This window comes from Phyllostomus hastatus, unplaced genomic scaffold (genome assembly GCF_019186645.2).
Source record: "Phyllostomus hastatus isolate PE091 unplaced genomic scaffold, TTU_PhHast_1.1 phas_scaffold_385, whole genome shotgun sequence".
Taxonomy (NCBI): Eukaryota; Metazoa; Chordata; class Mammalia; order Chiroptera; family Phyllostomidae; genus Phyllostomus; species Phyllostomus hastatus.
The window spans coordinates 3,905,558-3,920,893 of NW_025334026.1; the positions used below are offsets into that span (position 1 = coordinate 3,905,558).

The 15,336-nt window shown below is 46.8% G+C and overlaps 1 protein-coding gene across 1 annotated transcript in view; it reads left to right on the forward strand.

The window, feature by feature from the left end:
* Positions 1–14,881, forward strand: part of BMERB1 (bMERB domain containing 1) — a 99,087-nt gene extending 84,206 nt beyond the window's left edge. Inside the window, exons 3-6 of the mRNA XM_045819548.1 lie at positions 4,492–4,565; positions 10,533–10,647; positions 11,939–12,021; positions 14,177–14,881. Coding sequence (XP_045675504.1) covers positions 4,492–4,565; positions 10,533–10,647; positions 11,939–12,021; positions 14,177–14,289 — 385 coding nt within the window. The 3' untranslated portion in view covers positions 14,290–14,881. The remainder of the gene's footprint in view (positions 1–4,491; positions 4,566–10,532; positions 10,648–11,938; positions 12,022–14,176) is intronic.
* The last annotated feature ends 455 nt before the right edge of the window (positions 14,882–15,336 follow it).

The window sequence follows — 15,336 nt, forward strand, 5'->3', positions numbered from 1 at the left end:
GGGCATTTAGGTTGCTTCCAGATCTTGGCTATTGGAAATAGCACTGCAGTGAATGCTTAATAGTGTCTGAAATCTTCAGTGACCGACTGTTCCAGTTTGCCTAAGACTCAGGGGCTTTCCAGGACACGGAACTGTCCATGCTAAAACTGGGATAGGCCCAGGAGAACCAAGATGGTTGGCCACTCTACTTAAATCATAAGGACATGTAATGTTCACGTGGGAAGTCCAGATGCAAGTGGTCTGAGGGGCCAGCATGGTGTCATCAGGCAGCAGCTCTTTCCTCATTCCCTCATGCCATCCTCAGCAGTGCCTGCAACAGCTTCAGGACCATGAGGGGTAGCACCTAAGACTCTAATCACCTTTCACAGAAACCTTCCTAGCAGACCCATTGGCCCATCCCATTACCCAAAGTGAGTTTCATGGCTACCTTTACCTGCAAAGGAGCTTTGAAGAGTGTCTGTCCAGCAAAGGCAAATGGGATTGCCATGAGTGGTGCTATAAACTAAAAGTGTCTCCCCTCCCTCCAAATTCGTATGTTGAAGCCCTAATCTCCAGTGGGATGGTATTAAGAAGTGGGGCCTTTGAGAGGTGATAGGCCATGAGGGTAAAGCCCTCATGAGTGAGATTAGTGTCCTTATGGAAAAGGCAAGAGAGAGCTCCTTCTCCACCATGTGAGGATATACCAAGAAGGCAGTTATCTTCAAATCAGGAAGTGAGTCCTCACCAGGAGTCAAATCAGCTGACGTCTTGATCTTGGACTCCCCAGCCCTTCAGATCTGAGATATCAATGTTTGCCGTTTAGCCACCTGATATATGGTATTTTTATTATAGCATCCTAAACAGACTAAGATAACTGGCTTCCATCAGGAGCTGGAGACATTGCCTCCTAAACAAATCAGGGCTCTGGAGGAAGGCAGAGGAGGGAGGTCAGTTCTGTGGGCAACCAACCATGTCAGTGGCAACTCATACAGCCACATGGAGAGGAGACACCATAGTGAAGTAGTCAAGAACACAAACGTGGGCTAACTCCCAACATCCACTTATCAGTGTGGGACTTTGTGCACATTGCTTAACTTTTATTTGTTGATTTTTTACTTCCCTTAGTGGTGGAACCCATCCCTCCATATTAAAAAAAATAAACCCTGATTTTTTTATTAGGTGAATACTCTGATAGACAGAGTGTGTGGGGGATCAGGGTCGGGGGAACAAGCTTCTTCCCTGGGAGGATGTGCAGCAACACTAGGATTTGCTTTTGCCAGCTGAGGTTTGTAAGTCAAAGACCACAAAGGATCCTACTTTGACTGTGAGGCATTTGGAAGAGGAAGAGAAAGAAAAAAGATGGGAAGCTGGCAGCAAGACCTGAGGAAAACCGCAGTGCCATCTAATAGGGATTTTTATGGTGTTCTGCAGCATGACTCCCCGTGAGAACCTCAGGATCTCATTTTGCTTGTTAATGTGTGGTGGATTCGGATGTGTTTGGGAGGACTCAGAATCATGCTCAGTGCAGTTCTGAGATGGACAGAGGGTGAGGACTGAGGCCAGCCAGAGCAAGTCTGTTACACCAGGGTTACATGTATGAAAAAATTGGTGTGAAATACACCAAAACACTTGGAGTGGAACAGTGACACCTGGGTGCATGCAGTCAAGGTTATGCATAAGTTTAGGTTCTTTCTTTGTATTTGTTTGTATTTTCTCAAATTTCTATAGCAATCAGGGATCTGTTCTACAATCAGATAAGAATGGTGGGGGGTAAATTCGGACAACTGTACTTGAACAAGGATAAAATAATTAAAAATTTTTATAAAGAAATATAATCAAAGCTTTTTTTAAAAGGTTGAACATGTTAGTTCCACTTGTCAAATAAGCTGCTTGTCCTGTAGCATTTTTCTCTCTTTTTCTCCCTGTTTCTTTCTAACAGTAAATGATAATAATAGGTACCATTTACGAAACATTTTACTGTGTATGTACCAGGCACATACTCAGTGTTTGACATGCACGATCATCCTAGAATAAGTACTATTATAATTCCTATTTTATAGATAAGGAAAGAGATTCAGAGATGTTAAATTACTGGCACATGGACCCTTTGAACTACAGCTGTTGGGTGTCAGTACTCTTGCTTCTAACTACTGCTTGTCTCTTTATTTTTAATTTAAAGATTTTTATTTGTTTATTGTTAGAAAGGAAGGGAGGGAGAAAGACAGAGAAACATCCATGTGAGGTTGCCTCTCACACGCCCCCTACTAGGGACCTGGCCTGTAAGCCAGGCATGTGCCTTGACTGGGAATTGAATTGGCAACCCTTTGGTTCGAAAGCCAGCATTCAATGTACTGAGTCACACCAGCCAGACCATCTCTCTTTTGTTCCTTTTGCCATCTTTTCTTCTCTCATCTCTCAAAAATTATCAGTTAGGACCTGTGTCGATTCCATGGTCACAACCCCAGATTTCTTAACTTTAGCATGATTGACTTTTTGGATGGGATATTTGAGGGGGCTGTCCTGCTCATTGTAGGGTGCTGAGCAGCATCCCTGGACTTTACCCACTAGATGCCTGAAGGAATCTCCACACACATCCATTGTAATAACCGAATATGTCTCCAGACATTGTCAAACATCCCCAGGGACCAAAATTGTCCTCATTAAGAGCACGGATGTAGCCTGATCTGCATGCTAGCTGTGGGAAAGGGTCTGGGAGCTCAACCAGTTGGACAATCACTGATAGGAACCCATGGGAACAGTTTGTACCCTTCTGGCAATTCTCCAAGCTCATTCGAGGCAGCTGCCACCTGCTAGGACATTCCAGGACAGGGCTTGACAAATGGTTGTCGTGCCTCTGGCAAGTGAGATGTTCCTGCTTCTTGTCCTAAAAGCTAGGATGCTGGGATTAGAATAGGTAACATGGGCAATTCTTGACCCACAAAGGGCAAGGGGCCTCAAGCTGGTCTGTAGATGACACTTCTTAATAGAGAGGCAACAGACCAGGTTCTTGGCAAAGACACTGTGGAAGAAGGCAGATTGATGGACTCAGATGAGTTGATTTCTGTCCCTGGTCCCACCCTCATACGCTGTGTGGACAGAGTTGAGCCCTTTGAGAATATTAATGCTTCCCTCTGTCTCTCCCTGGGACAGTAGGATGCTGTGTCCAAATTGGCTCACTCCATCCCCTCTCTTGCTTTATTCTCTTTCATAACGTCCAATGTTTTATTATATTTGTGTTCACCTGCTGTCTTCTCTGCCGAAATTCCAGCTCATGTGAGCAGGAGAGGCTACTCTATCCCTGGAGCCCGTACAGTGGTGAACATAGTAAATGCTCAAGAAAGACATATGGAATGAAGGCACACACCCCACTCAAGGGGAGGCAATCCGATAATATGCCTCAATTGTCGTAGACATGCCAAGCCCTTTGTACTCAGATTCTATAGCCCCCACACCAAATGATCCAACATGAAGAAGAAGCCTTACATGAATCCATGTTCATCCTACAGTGGCTGTAAAAATAGTGCAAATAGCCTGAAAAACTGACCTATTTTACAGTGACTGTAAAAATAGTGCAAACAACCTGAAAAACCCACCCAAATAATTAAGATACAGGCATAATGAAAACAGACTTGATAAATCAATCGGTGAAATTCCAGGCAGCCATTGCAAATATTGTTTATAGTAAGATGAGTTAATATTGTAGCAGACACATGCAAAACTATAGTACATACACAAAATTGTACATGCAACCCAATTACCGGGATTATGGGATTGAACATCCTCTCACACTGTTGATGGGCAATTTGGAAATTGCTATTAAAATGCACATGTTCATGTTACTTAACCAGCAATTACATTTCTAGGAATTTCTTTTTCTAGGAATTTTTCCTAAAATGTATCAGGAAACAACCCAAATGCCTATGAATATGGGAATATTTAAGTAAATCACTGTATATCAACACAATGTAATAGTACACAGCCATTACAAATGAGCAGATTTGCATGTACAGATGTGGAAAGATGCCCATGATATATCATTAAGTTAAAAAAATTGCAGAATGTTTTTGTAAAAGAACAATGACATGATATATGATAGTAGAAGCATAAACACTTTTTAAAATCTGGAGGAACAGGTACTAAACTGTTGAAAATAGTTATCTCTAAAGAATAGAGATTTTCTCTATGCTGTGAATTTCTATAATGTTTAAAAATTTTAACAACAAGCTAATAAAAGAGTACACTGAATCTGGCACATGAGCTTGCTCTTACAAGCAAACAAAAGCTAGGCACACAAAGACTGGGAGGAACACCATCAAGGTGCTATAATAAGTAATGAGGTAAGAGGCAACCTTCATTTTTCTTCTTTTGGGGGAAAACTTCTATTAAGAGCATGTGTGGCTTTTACAAAGGCCAATCCCCTCCTGCAGATTCTTTGTTGCTATCGGGGTCATGCTCAGGGTGGAGAATGTTTTCAGACGTAACCTGCTGTGGTGCGGTGTCCTGTTTCCCCAGGATGGATGACATTCAGCTGTGCAATGACATCATGGACCTGAAGCAGGAGCTGCAGAACTTGGTCGCCATCCCAGGTAACCATCTGAGACTCCAGCTGCTCAGAGCCCCCAGCCTGCCTCACCTGTCCTCAGGGAAGACAGTGCTCATCTGCTCTGCTAGCATGACCTCATTCTTGCAAACCGGTGCTCCCTGATCACATGATCCAAACACAATTCTGTGTCAGGCAGACCTGGGTTCAAGTCTCAATTCCTTGACCTTGGGCAAGTCACTTTATCTCTACTGAGGCTCAGTTTCTCCACTGAAAATGGGGTGGTAATAGTAAAAGTACCTAGCTCATTGGGTATAAATCTCCTTGTGGTAAATGAAACAATGCAAGCCATGTGCTTAGCTTGATATCTGGTCCAAAGTAAAAGTCCAGTAAGTATCAGCAATGGCCACTGTTATTATCCTGCTTGGGAACAGGTAGAGCATGGTGGTTACAAGCTGACTGTGGAGTCAAACCTAGGCCTGTCACTTAACAATGCCATGACCTTGGGCAAGTTAAGTCACTACTAAAATTTAATTTCTTCATCTGTAAACTGGGATAATAGTGGTATTTACCTCATAGGGTTGTGGGATTAACAAATGGGAAAAAAAAACATAGAGTGCTTAGCATATTTCCCATCCTACAGTAAGGGCTTAATAAATTATTATTACTAAACAAACAAATTTCTACCTATCCTTCAGGTCACCCCTTCTCCCAAGAAAGCCTTCCCTCCCCATCCAGGCTGGGTTAGGTGCCCTCCCGGGAGTTATTCTTATCAAAGTACTTATCAAATAATTGCCTGTTGACTCATACATATCCCTCCAAAAACTTCTTGGTCCTTGGGGGCAGAGATGAGGGCCTGACGGGTGCTGAGAGGAAAGTGAATTGAAGGAACAAACACCCGTCTGCCTCTGGAATCTTGCCCCGGCTTTGGCAAGGAAAGGCACAGACCACATGGCACGCCCTCACTGTCCTTTACTCGAATGCTTTTGCCAGTCTATCGGTTCACTAAGTATACCTCAAGAGGCTCCATTGCTGCTGGTGATAGGCATGCGGTGGTGAACAGAAAATGATTCCCTAATTTAAGGAGCTCACAGGTTAGTAGAAAGAGATGGCCTGACATCCAGTGGATACATTTTATTGAGCTAAAAGTGCAACACAACACACTTTAGAACAGGGCATTGCTCTTAATGCTTCAGCAATAGGGACACTAGGTGCTGGCTAATTCTCTGTTGGGACAGGAGCCTCCCTGTGCATTACAGAATTTAGCATCATCCCTGGGCCTCTGCCCACGATATGTCTGTAGAATTCCCCTCTCTTCCAGTTGTGACAACCCAAAATGTCTCCAGATGTTGCCATATATTTCCTGGTCTGTAGTGGGGCTGGGGTGGGCATATTGTCCCCTGCCTAAGAAGCACTACTTTAGAGTCCAGTGACCTGGGTTTGAATCCGGGATGGCCAGCTAGATGATCTTCACAGAGCAACTTAATTTCTCTAAGCTTTAAATTCCTTGTCTGTAAAATAAAGCCAATACTGCCACCCTCTCATGGTCATTGTGACTAATAACACCATGACGTAACACGGGATCACAAACACAAAAAATAGAAACATTCAGCACATTCTTGTTTTGATGGTGGTGTGGCAACCAGAGCGGAACTTTCAGATACCACTGCTGTGATGAGCATACATTAGGCCTTGCGCCCTCTGCAGGCCCGGGCCTGGGAATGTGAGCGAGTGCACAGTCCTCAGTGAGAGCGGGTGACGACAGGGAATGGGTCTGAGGTTTCTTTTGGAAGTGATTAAAATGTCCTACAATTAGTTGTGGTGGTGGTTGCATAACTGAATAACACTTTGAAAGGGTGAATTGTATGCTATGTGAGTTCTATCTCAGTGAGACTATCACTACAGAAAGGAAAATGTTGAACTGAAAGAATGAGGGGAAAATATAGGCAAATCCAGACACTACACATTTGAAATTCTGATTCAGTTCATGTGGGGCTCTGGCACTGGTCATTTAAAAAACCTTCTTATGATTGTGAGGAGCAGCCAGGATTGAGAGGCACCAAGCCAGTTCAAGTTTCTCCTTTTATAGGCTCCGCCCTCCCCACCTGGGGTACATGGCTGAAGGGTACACAACTCCTGCAGGCTGAGGTAAGCACGAACGAGAAACAGGCAGTTGCTGCAAGGACAGCGGAGACCCCTGCAGCCCAGGGCATTGTGTTAGTGTCCTTGGACCGCCACCACCAGTTCCCACATATCTAGTGGCTTTGAACAACAGAAATGGATTCTTTCACAGTTCAGCAGGCCTGGACTCCTAAATCAAAGCGTTGGCCCCTAGAGGAAGAATCCTTTCTTGCCTCTTCCAGTTTCTGGGGCTCCTGGCAATCCTTGGGTTCCTTGTCTTGTAGAAGGCTCACTCCAATCTCTGCCTCTGCCATCATGGCCTCCTTTGTGTAAGCCTCTGTGTGTCCTCTCTTCTTATAAGGACACCAGTCATTGCATTAAGGGCCCACCCTCATGAGTGTGGCCTCATCTTAACTAAGGTCCCCTGCAAAGATCCTATTTCCAAATAGGGCAGACATAACATTTGGGGAGGTGGTGGGTAACACGGTTTATCCCAACACAGGCATGAAGCTCTGCCCAACCTCACAAGAGTCTGGAACCAGAAAAGGAAAGCTGTTGGAATGTTTTTGGGTCTCTCTCTCTTTCCCTCCTCCCCTTCTCCCTCTCTCCTTTGGTCCCTCCTCCCTCCTTCCCTTCTCCTCTTTCTCCTTTTCTCCCTCTTCCTCTCCCTCTCCCTCTTCTTCTCCCCTTGGCCCCCTCCCCTCCCCGTCTCTCTCTCATTTGGGTGCTTGTTCCATTTTCTTGCTCTAGCATATGAGCCAAGCAAGCCCACTCCATCTCTTCATGATCTTCCCACATGAGAGCCCAAATTCCCAGGGCCTCCAACTTCCCAGGAGACTCTAACAGGCCCCACATGGGTTGGCATCTCCCTCTTAGGAGGAAGAATTCCCAGAGCCCATTGTTCACTCATCAGGACGTGTGGAAGCCACCAAGGCAAAGGAGATGTGAATGTGTGGTCACCAGGGCAGCCAAGGCCACCTGAGCCACCTCCATTTGGGGCCACCGTAGCCTCTAGAGCACATGTGGAAGTGGGTGGGGGCAGGGCTGGGCGGCAACATTCCTTTGTTGCCACGGTCACTGTGGTGTATGACTCACCAGGACCCAGACTAGGGTAAGGAAAACAAGGCACTCTGCTGGAGCACAAACATTTCAGTAATCAGGATAAATAATGTTTTAAGGCAATATTAAGATATCAAATTAATGCCAAAAAATCCACAATAAAGAAAACACCAAACATTTCAATGCAGAGGAACTCAGTCCTGATACTCGGTGGGTAGAGGCCAGGGATGCTGAAACTCGCAGCATGGGGGGCAGGCAGTTCCATGTAAAGACCGTGTTCCTACCGAAATGCCACGGGCTGCCCTGCTGGAAACGTGGGTCACACAGGTCCTAGGGCCAGCTGGCAACAGAGCCTAGTGCCTAACAGCAGTCCCAGCCCCATTGATTCCCCAGGAAATTGCATTGTCCTAGTCACTTTTATGTGGAAACTCAGGTATTAATGTTTTCCTTCCTCTCTTGCATTCCTCTTCACCTCTCCTCACCTTCTTCCCCGACTCGACTCGATTGTTAAGAGTCTTCTGGCTATTCCCTGGACTGGTACTGAATTTAGCTAGAAAAAAAAAATGATGCTCAGGCAGCACAGCAATAAAAAGATTAAGGAAAGAGAGCACTGAATGGGCAAGAAAATCATGTTTCACCAGCCAAGGTCAAAAACTAATGTACCAGGTCTGGGATGGGAAAGAACACGTAGGACCCTCCCTGACTTGAGGGCTTCTTAAAGACCAGCCAAGATGCCTCACTGCCCCCCCCCCCCACCCACACAACTGTCACCACTGCTATCTTAAAGCTGGCTGTAGAGGCCTTGTCACCTTCCCCCGACATAGAGATGGTATCTACCTCTCAGTGTTATCGGGGAGGTTTAAACCGGTGATTCCAGGAGCAGTTTTGCTCCCCAAGGGGCATTGGACAATCTGCTGACAGTTTTGGCTGTCACTCCTGGGGGAGGAAGTGCTTCTGGCATGAGCGGGTGGAGGCCAGGGTGCTGCTGAACATCCTACGATGCACAGGACAGCTCCCACAATAAAGAATTATCCAGCACAAATATCAATAGTGTCAAAATTGAGAAAGCAAGATGAAATGAAAACAAAAAGCTCATGAGAATATAATAGATTTTAATTTATTCAGCACTTACCATTGCACATTTATGTTGTATGATTTGCTTTACCTTCATTAAATAGGTATTTGGGGTTTTTGTTTGTACCTGGTTCAGTAAATAGTTAAACTGGTGGGCACTTAAGCATTTGTGCCCACAGTCACACAGCTAGGAGGGGTAGCAACTTGGGCGTCAGTTCTACAGGGAGGGCTCACAGTTGTGATAGGGACTACAGCCCAGGGAAACTAGTTTGGAGGCCACGATGTGGTTCAGGGAGGGGGGCGGTGGCGGGGGCTAATGAGGTGTGCTGGTGGGGATGAGCAGCAAGGTAGAGGGTCACACTGGCAAGGATGGTAGGAATCAGCTGTGTGATGCCAGCAAGCAGTGGGTAAAGTCGGTAAGCTGATGGTTCCCGATGTAGGTGGGTAATGTTGGAAAGAAAAAGGTCACATCACCAATCAAGTGGTAGTGCCTGCAGGTAGGTAAGGTCAGTGGGGCATGTGGGCAGGTAGGTGATGCCAATGAGCAGGTGGATGGGGCCTGGAGGCAGGTGCCTGGAAGCAGGTGAGTGGTGCCTGCAGGCAGGTAGGGGATACTGGCAGGAAGGGTATATGACACATACACACAGGTGAACTGCATTGGCCAGTGGGGTGGAGACTTGGGTGAGTAGCTGGTATGTAAGCTAGCACAAACCACTTTGAGTAGGAGCCTTCTGCCATGAGTTGCTGGGAGCGGTTGTACCCGTGGAGGGCTGCAGCTGAGTGTCTGGGAGGCTGGGGGATGCCTGAAAACTGGAAGGAGATAGAAAACAGGGCAACTATCTTGGGAAGGGAGGTTTGTCATTTCCTTGGGGACCTACAAGTCATTACAGACCCCCTGAGAGAGCTGAGCAAGCAGGGTCCTCTGGCGGGGCTGTGGGTGCTGTTAACTTACCTGCTTCGGGCTGGGAGACACTCTGCATTGCTGACGAGTGATTTGGAGAATCCATAGGATCCACTGTGGGAAGAGTGATGCTTCTGTTGTTAGAGTAGCAATGGCCAGAGATCCGGAGGTTGCTAGAAATTCCACCCCCTTCTCCACTTCCCCTTCTGATTAATGGGAGAAGTCAATTTTCTCTCTTATCTAATGATGATATTCCCTTCACCTTTGATTTTTTTCTCTAAACCTAGAGGAAATTGTCAGCGCCTGTCCTAGGCAGGCAGGCAGGCAGGCAGACAAGCTGCCTGTGTTTTTATCGTCTGAGCAGAGGGAGCTGAAGTGGGTTTATGTGTCTGCCCTCCTAGTTTTCTCAGTCCTCATTCCCAGCCCTGGGTCTTTTGTTTTCTCTTGGACATTCTAACCCTTGGTACCTGAGACAGGTCTGATGCCATCAGCATGAAAGCTTTTCATCTGACAGATTGGTTTTGCCCTCGCCATGGAGTATTTCCCTCCCAGCAGCCCCACTGAGCCCTTCTCACCCTCTGCCTTCGTCGGCAGGACCCCTTTACTGCATTATTACTGTTTACTGAGCATTCACCACATCTGAGCTTTGTGCTGCCATTTACTAACATCCCTGCATTTAAGCCTCACTGGTTGTACTTTACAGAGGAAGAAACTGAAGCTCAAGGAGGTCAAATTGCTTCTCCAAGTTCACCAAGATAGTAAAATGGTAGGGCCAGGATTCCAACCCTGGCCCCTTGAACTCAAGTCCTTTCAACAGTTTCAGGCAATTTTTCTTTGCTGATGTTTCCTTCTTCCCAGAAAAAGAAAAAACCAAGCTGCAGAAGCAGAGAGAGGATGAGCTTATCCAGAAGATACACAGACTGGTGCAGAAGAGAGACTTTCTGGTGGATGACGCAGAGGTCGAGCGGTTAAGGTGAGTGGGCAGTGTGTCCCCATGTACTAGCCTGTTGAAGCACAGCCTTCAGCCTCCTTCCAAACCCATCATCTGCTCCTGGGACTCACAGCCTTGCCTAACAGTCATGGCCTCACCAAATGGTCCCCAAACACTGGGCCCAAATGAACCCAGCCTTCTGGCCTGAGAATCCATTTCACATTCAGAAGAAACTCAAATCCAGCTTACGAAGTCTTACGAACAGTGGACCTCCATTGAACATCATTCCAGGAAGCGAGCAGGGGAAAATAACCCACAACGGTGCTTCCTACACACTCTCTTCACTGAACTTTCTTTCAAGTCATCAAGGCAACTTCTAGAAACTTCTGCTGGCTTCTATAGCAACTCTGTCCCCTGTAGTGACTTGTTTCCTTGCCTGCCCTATTCACTTCCCAGCATTATTCTATTTTTCCCCTTCTCATTGGTGGTTCCCATGCCCCTTCAGGGTCTCCTATTTGCAGACACACCCACCACCTGGATCTGGACAACCGTGGCCCTGGAGCCATTGTGCACCTGAAGACCCAGGAGGAGGCTGGGCTTAGGAAGCATGAATGTTGATCCTTGAATATTCTTATCCTGGAGCAAAGCCTTTGGAGCCCTGCATAAGGAGATGGCCTCACGGGCCTCTTCAGTACCAGAGGGCAACTTCCTCTTTATTCTCTGTGTCTTCTTGGGTCATCCCAGGCCCCTGGGATGCACCTTGCCCAGCTCAGTCAGGAGCAAACTGCCTTTGCTCCTGAGGACCCTTGGAAGAGCTGAGATGACTTGGCCTCTGAGACCTGCCATGTATCTTGTGGAAGCACACATGTGCAGGGTGACTTAAAGGCACAGGGTCAGAAGAGGTGTTGCCCAGCTCACTGAACCCCTGGCAGGGAGATTGGGTCCTGTAATGTTCTTGTCTCTGCTATGGGGTCTCACCCATATCTGGGTAGGCGTTTACTCCATTGTTGGTATGTGTCTGCTTCAAAGCAAGTTCATCAAACACAACATACAAATACCATACACATATAACACAGAAAACATATGCACTCCACCCACACATAACACAACACGCAAGTACCATCCACACAGCATGCATGTATCTACTTACATATATAACACATACCACTATATGTGTACCATTCATACATAACACGCAACAACGTATACACACCATTCACAAAGCCTGTTACATGCTCCACACACTGAAACCTCTTGCCTCATTTCATTGGTTTCTTGATGCTCTCTTTGCTTACTCTACTTTCCTCTTGTCTTTATACATCTGTCCTTACAGGGAGCAAGAAGAGGACAAGGAAATGGCTGATTTCCTGAGAATCAAGTTAAAACCTCTGGACAAAGTAACCAAATCTCCAGCCAGTGAGTGCATACATGATTTCTTCTCATCCCATCCAAGAGAAAGGGAAATTGAAAAGAGGTCTGGGTCCTGGAGAAGGCACAACAAAGTATTTATTAGAGATCAAACTCGTGCACAGGATGGCGGCAGGCAGGGGCAGCTTTGTCGCTGTGCAACCCGTGTCTGGAAGGGTGCTGGGATTGCATCAACGCTCAGCTGTTGCTGTCTTAAAGTTCTTAAGAATTTTGGAACAAGGGGCCTTGCATTTTCATTTTGCATTGGGTTCTACAAACTATGTAGCCAGTTCTGGCAGCAGATGCCATTCTCTAAGATAGTTTGGTGCGTTTCATAGGAGGAGTGGGTGGCTCAGAGGTGGAAACTGAGGCTCAGGGAGCTCTTGGAATTTCTGAGGCAGTGGAGCCAGAGTTATGCTTCTCAGAATATTAGCCTCACAAGATCCTCAGAACATAAAGGGTTTTGTGTGAAATAAGTTTGGGAAATGCTGCACATTTGGCTCTCTCTGCAGGGCCTTCATGTTCACCAGCATATTAAGGTGAGCATAGGTCCTGCTGTCAAGGGACTGTCTTCTCTTTGCTGATCCTGTGAGGTTGTGCTCAGTTATAAAAATGGATGCCCAATTCAAACTGTCTCTAGCAAAAAGGGGATTTGGAAGAATGGCATCAAGAACCAGGGCTTTGGGGACTGGACACTGTGAAACCCTTGCTTTCCTCCTGTTTCTCATCCATGCCCCTCTTCGTGTCTTAGCTTCAGTTTTCTCCTACTACCTGGGTCTTTTCCATGGGGCCAGAACTCCAGAACCTAAACTTGGCAGTGGCAAGGCAACACCACAGATTCTTTCTTCTGGTATCTAAGTATATAAGTCTCAGGGAACGATTCTAACTGGCCTTTCTTGGTTCATGGCCCCACCTCCTAGGCCCGTCACTATTATCATGAGGCTGAGATGATGTGATTGGCCAATCTGTGTCACATGCCCACTCCTGTAGCCACAGGGACATCAGAGGTATCAGAGTGAAGGGGGCTAGAAATCTTACTAGGAAAACAGAAAAAAGAATCCTGGCAAAAAATCAAAATGCCAAGCCCACACCACATTCAAGGGGCCACATGTGGGGTCCAAATTTATACTACTTATCTGGTGCTGGAAACCCAAATTGAAAAATTAAAACTGATCTAAAACCAGTGAAATCTCTGAGACCCCAGCAAAGCAAATGCAACATTGCTCAGTATGGACCCTTCAGCATTCCATAATGTACAGTTCACAGATAAAATAATCCCCATGAAGATAAGTTCTCAATAAAAATGTAAAACCGACGAAGAATTGAACCACCATGAGAGGGGTCTGTAGTTGCAACAAACAGAAAAGAGAAGGTCTGTTTTCCCAAGAACTAGAAATAACAGGCTATCTAAAAGAGACAATAAGTATATTTAAAATTATTAAAGAGATAAGAGAAGGACAACACAAAATGAAAGAGCAGGATGCTATGAAAAGGGAATAGGTAGATTTAACAATTAGCTTTTTAAAAAGTATATCAATGAAGTAAAAACTCAATGGATTAACTTCGGAGATACAATCAAAGGGAGGATTCATAAATTAGAAGACACAGCTAAGGAAATTACCCAGAATGAATCACAGAGACAAAATGATAGAAAATATGAAAGACACAGAATAAAACATGGAAGATAGAATAAGAAGGCCCAACTTACATCTAATACACATTCCAAAGAAAAAGAGAATGAGTGGCAGAGGTATCTTAAAAGCTATTGAATGAGCATTTTCCTGAATTAAAAGATGTGAGCCCTCAGACTAAAGTGACTTGAACAAAATTCCCATCTATACATTCACCAATGTAAATGCCAGACCCTGTGATAGTCTTGGTAGATATTGTACAATGGCAAGGAGAACTGAACAGAATAAAGTTTAAAGCTGTGGCCGGAAGCTGAGGACTGAAAGCCAGGTTACTGACAGGGAAGTGGGAACAGTCCGTGTGACCATATAAAGTATATGCCAGCTCTCCATATCACCTGATCTGTGGAGGTAAAGCAAAGTCTGGCTAGGGGGTGGGGTGGGACTGGGGCTGCAGATGGTCAGGGCCCTCCTTACCTCACTTCTCCCTCTCTCCCTTCTTCCCTTTCTTTCTTTGTGCTCCTACCTTCCTGCAGGCTCCAGAGCCGAGAAGAAAGCAGAGCCCCCACCTAGCAAGCCCACAGTGGCCAAGACCGGGCTGGCGCTCATCAAGGATTGCTGTGGGGCCACCCAGTGCAATATCATGTAGCCCTCATGTGGGGTACCCCCGGGGCCATGGGGACCGCCCTCCCATCCACTTGTCTTCATAGGCCCCATTTCACTGGGGCCCAAGAGCTCTCAAAGGCGGAAGGGGTTGAAGGCAAGCCTGTGAATGCCGCCAGGGGCTGGGTGCAGCGGGCGGGCCCGGCCGCCCTGTACAGAGTGTAGCAATAGGGAGTCCCTCACTGTCGCATGGCCCTCCCCAGAGCATGCCGAACCCAGGAGTCTGTCTTACCTTTTATCCAACCACCAGGAAAGGTCCTTCCTCAAAAAAGTATATCTCCACTTCTATCTAGCTGTATCTAACCCACCATGCGAATGACTTGGAGAGGGGCACGACCCCAGGTGTGTACAGTTGTGACTTTTCAACAATCTAGCACCATGTTGGACACATCCCCCATCCACCTTACTAGCTCTGCTGTCAGGCCTGCCTCAGGGGGCACAGCTCCCACCCCCCATCTGTCCTCTCCCAGGGGCTGTACCCTGGAGGGCTCCACACAGCCTACGTACCTTCAAGACACAGAGGGCTCATCTCTAGAGTGAGCTTGTGCGTGGTGTCATGGTCACATCTCCTGCTTCCTCCCCCCCCCCCCCGTGTCTGGGCACGAGTCACATCAGGAGCATGACAATTCACTCTTGGTTCTTCCTTCCCTGGAGATGGCTGCCCCAGGTATGTGGAGCAGAGGGGATGGGGGCCTTGGCTGGGGCACACCCAGGGCTCGGAAGAGGTAGCAGAACCCTGGAGGCACCAACACTAAGGCAAGGGCAGACAAACAGGGGACCCCAGAGCCGATGCTGACTCAGGAGCTCTCCCCTCGCCCCAGAGGCCACCAGGAGGAGTGCCAGCAGGACCCCACTCACCAGCCTAACACACAGACCTCTGTAAACAACAGCAGCAGGCAGGGGAGGTGGCCTGACCCAACTGTGTCCCATCATTTGGTGGTGTATTTTAACCAGCCTAACAATTCCACCTGTGTAACTTGATGTACATATGCTACCGCCAGCTCGGCACAGCCCATGTGACCTCTCTCTACGT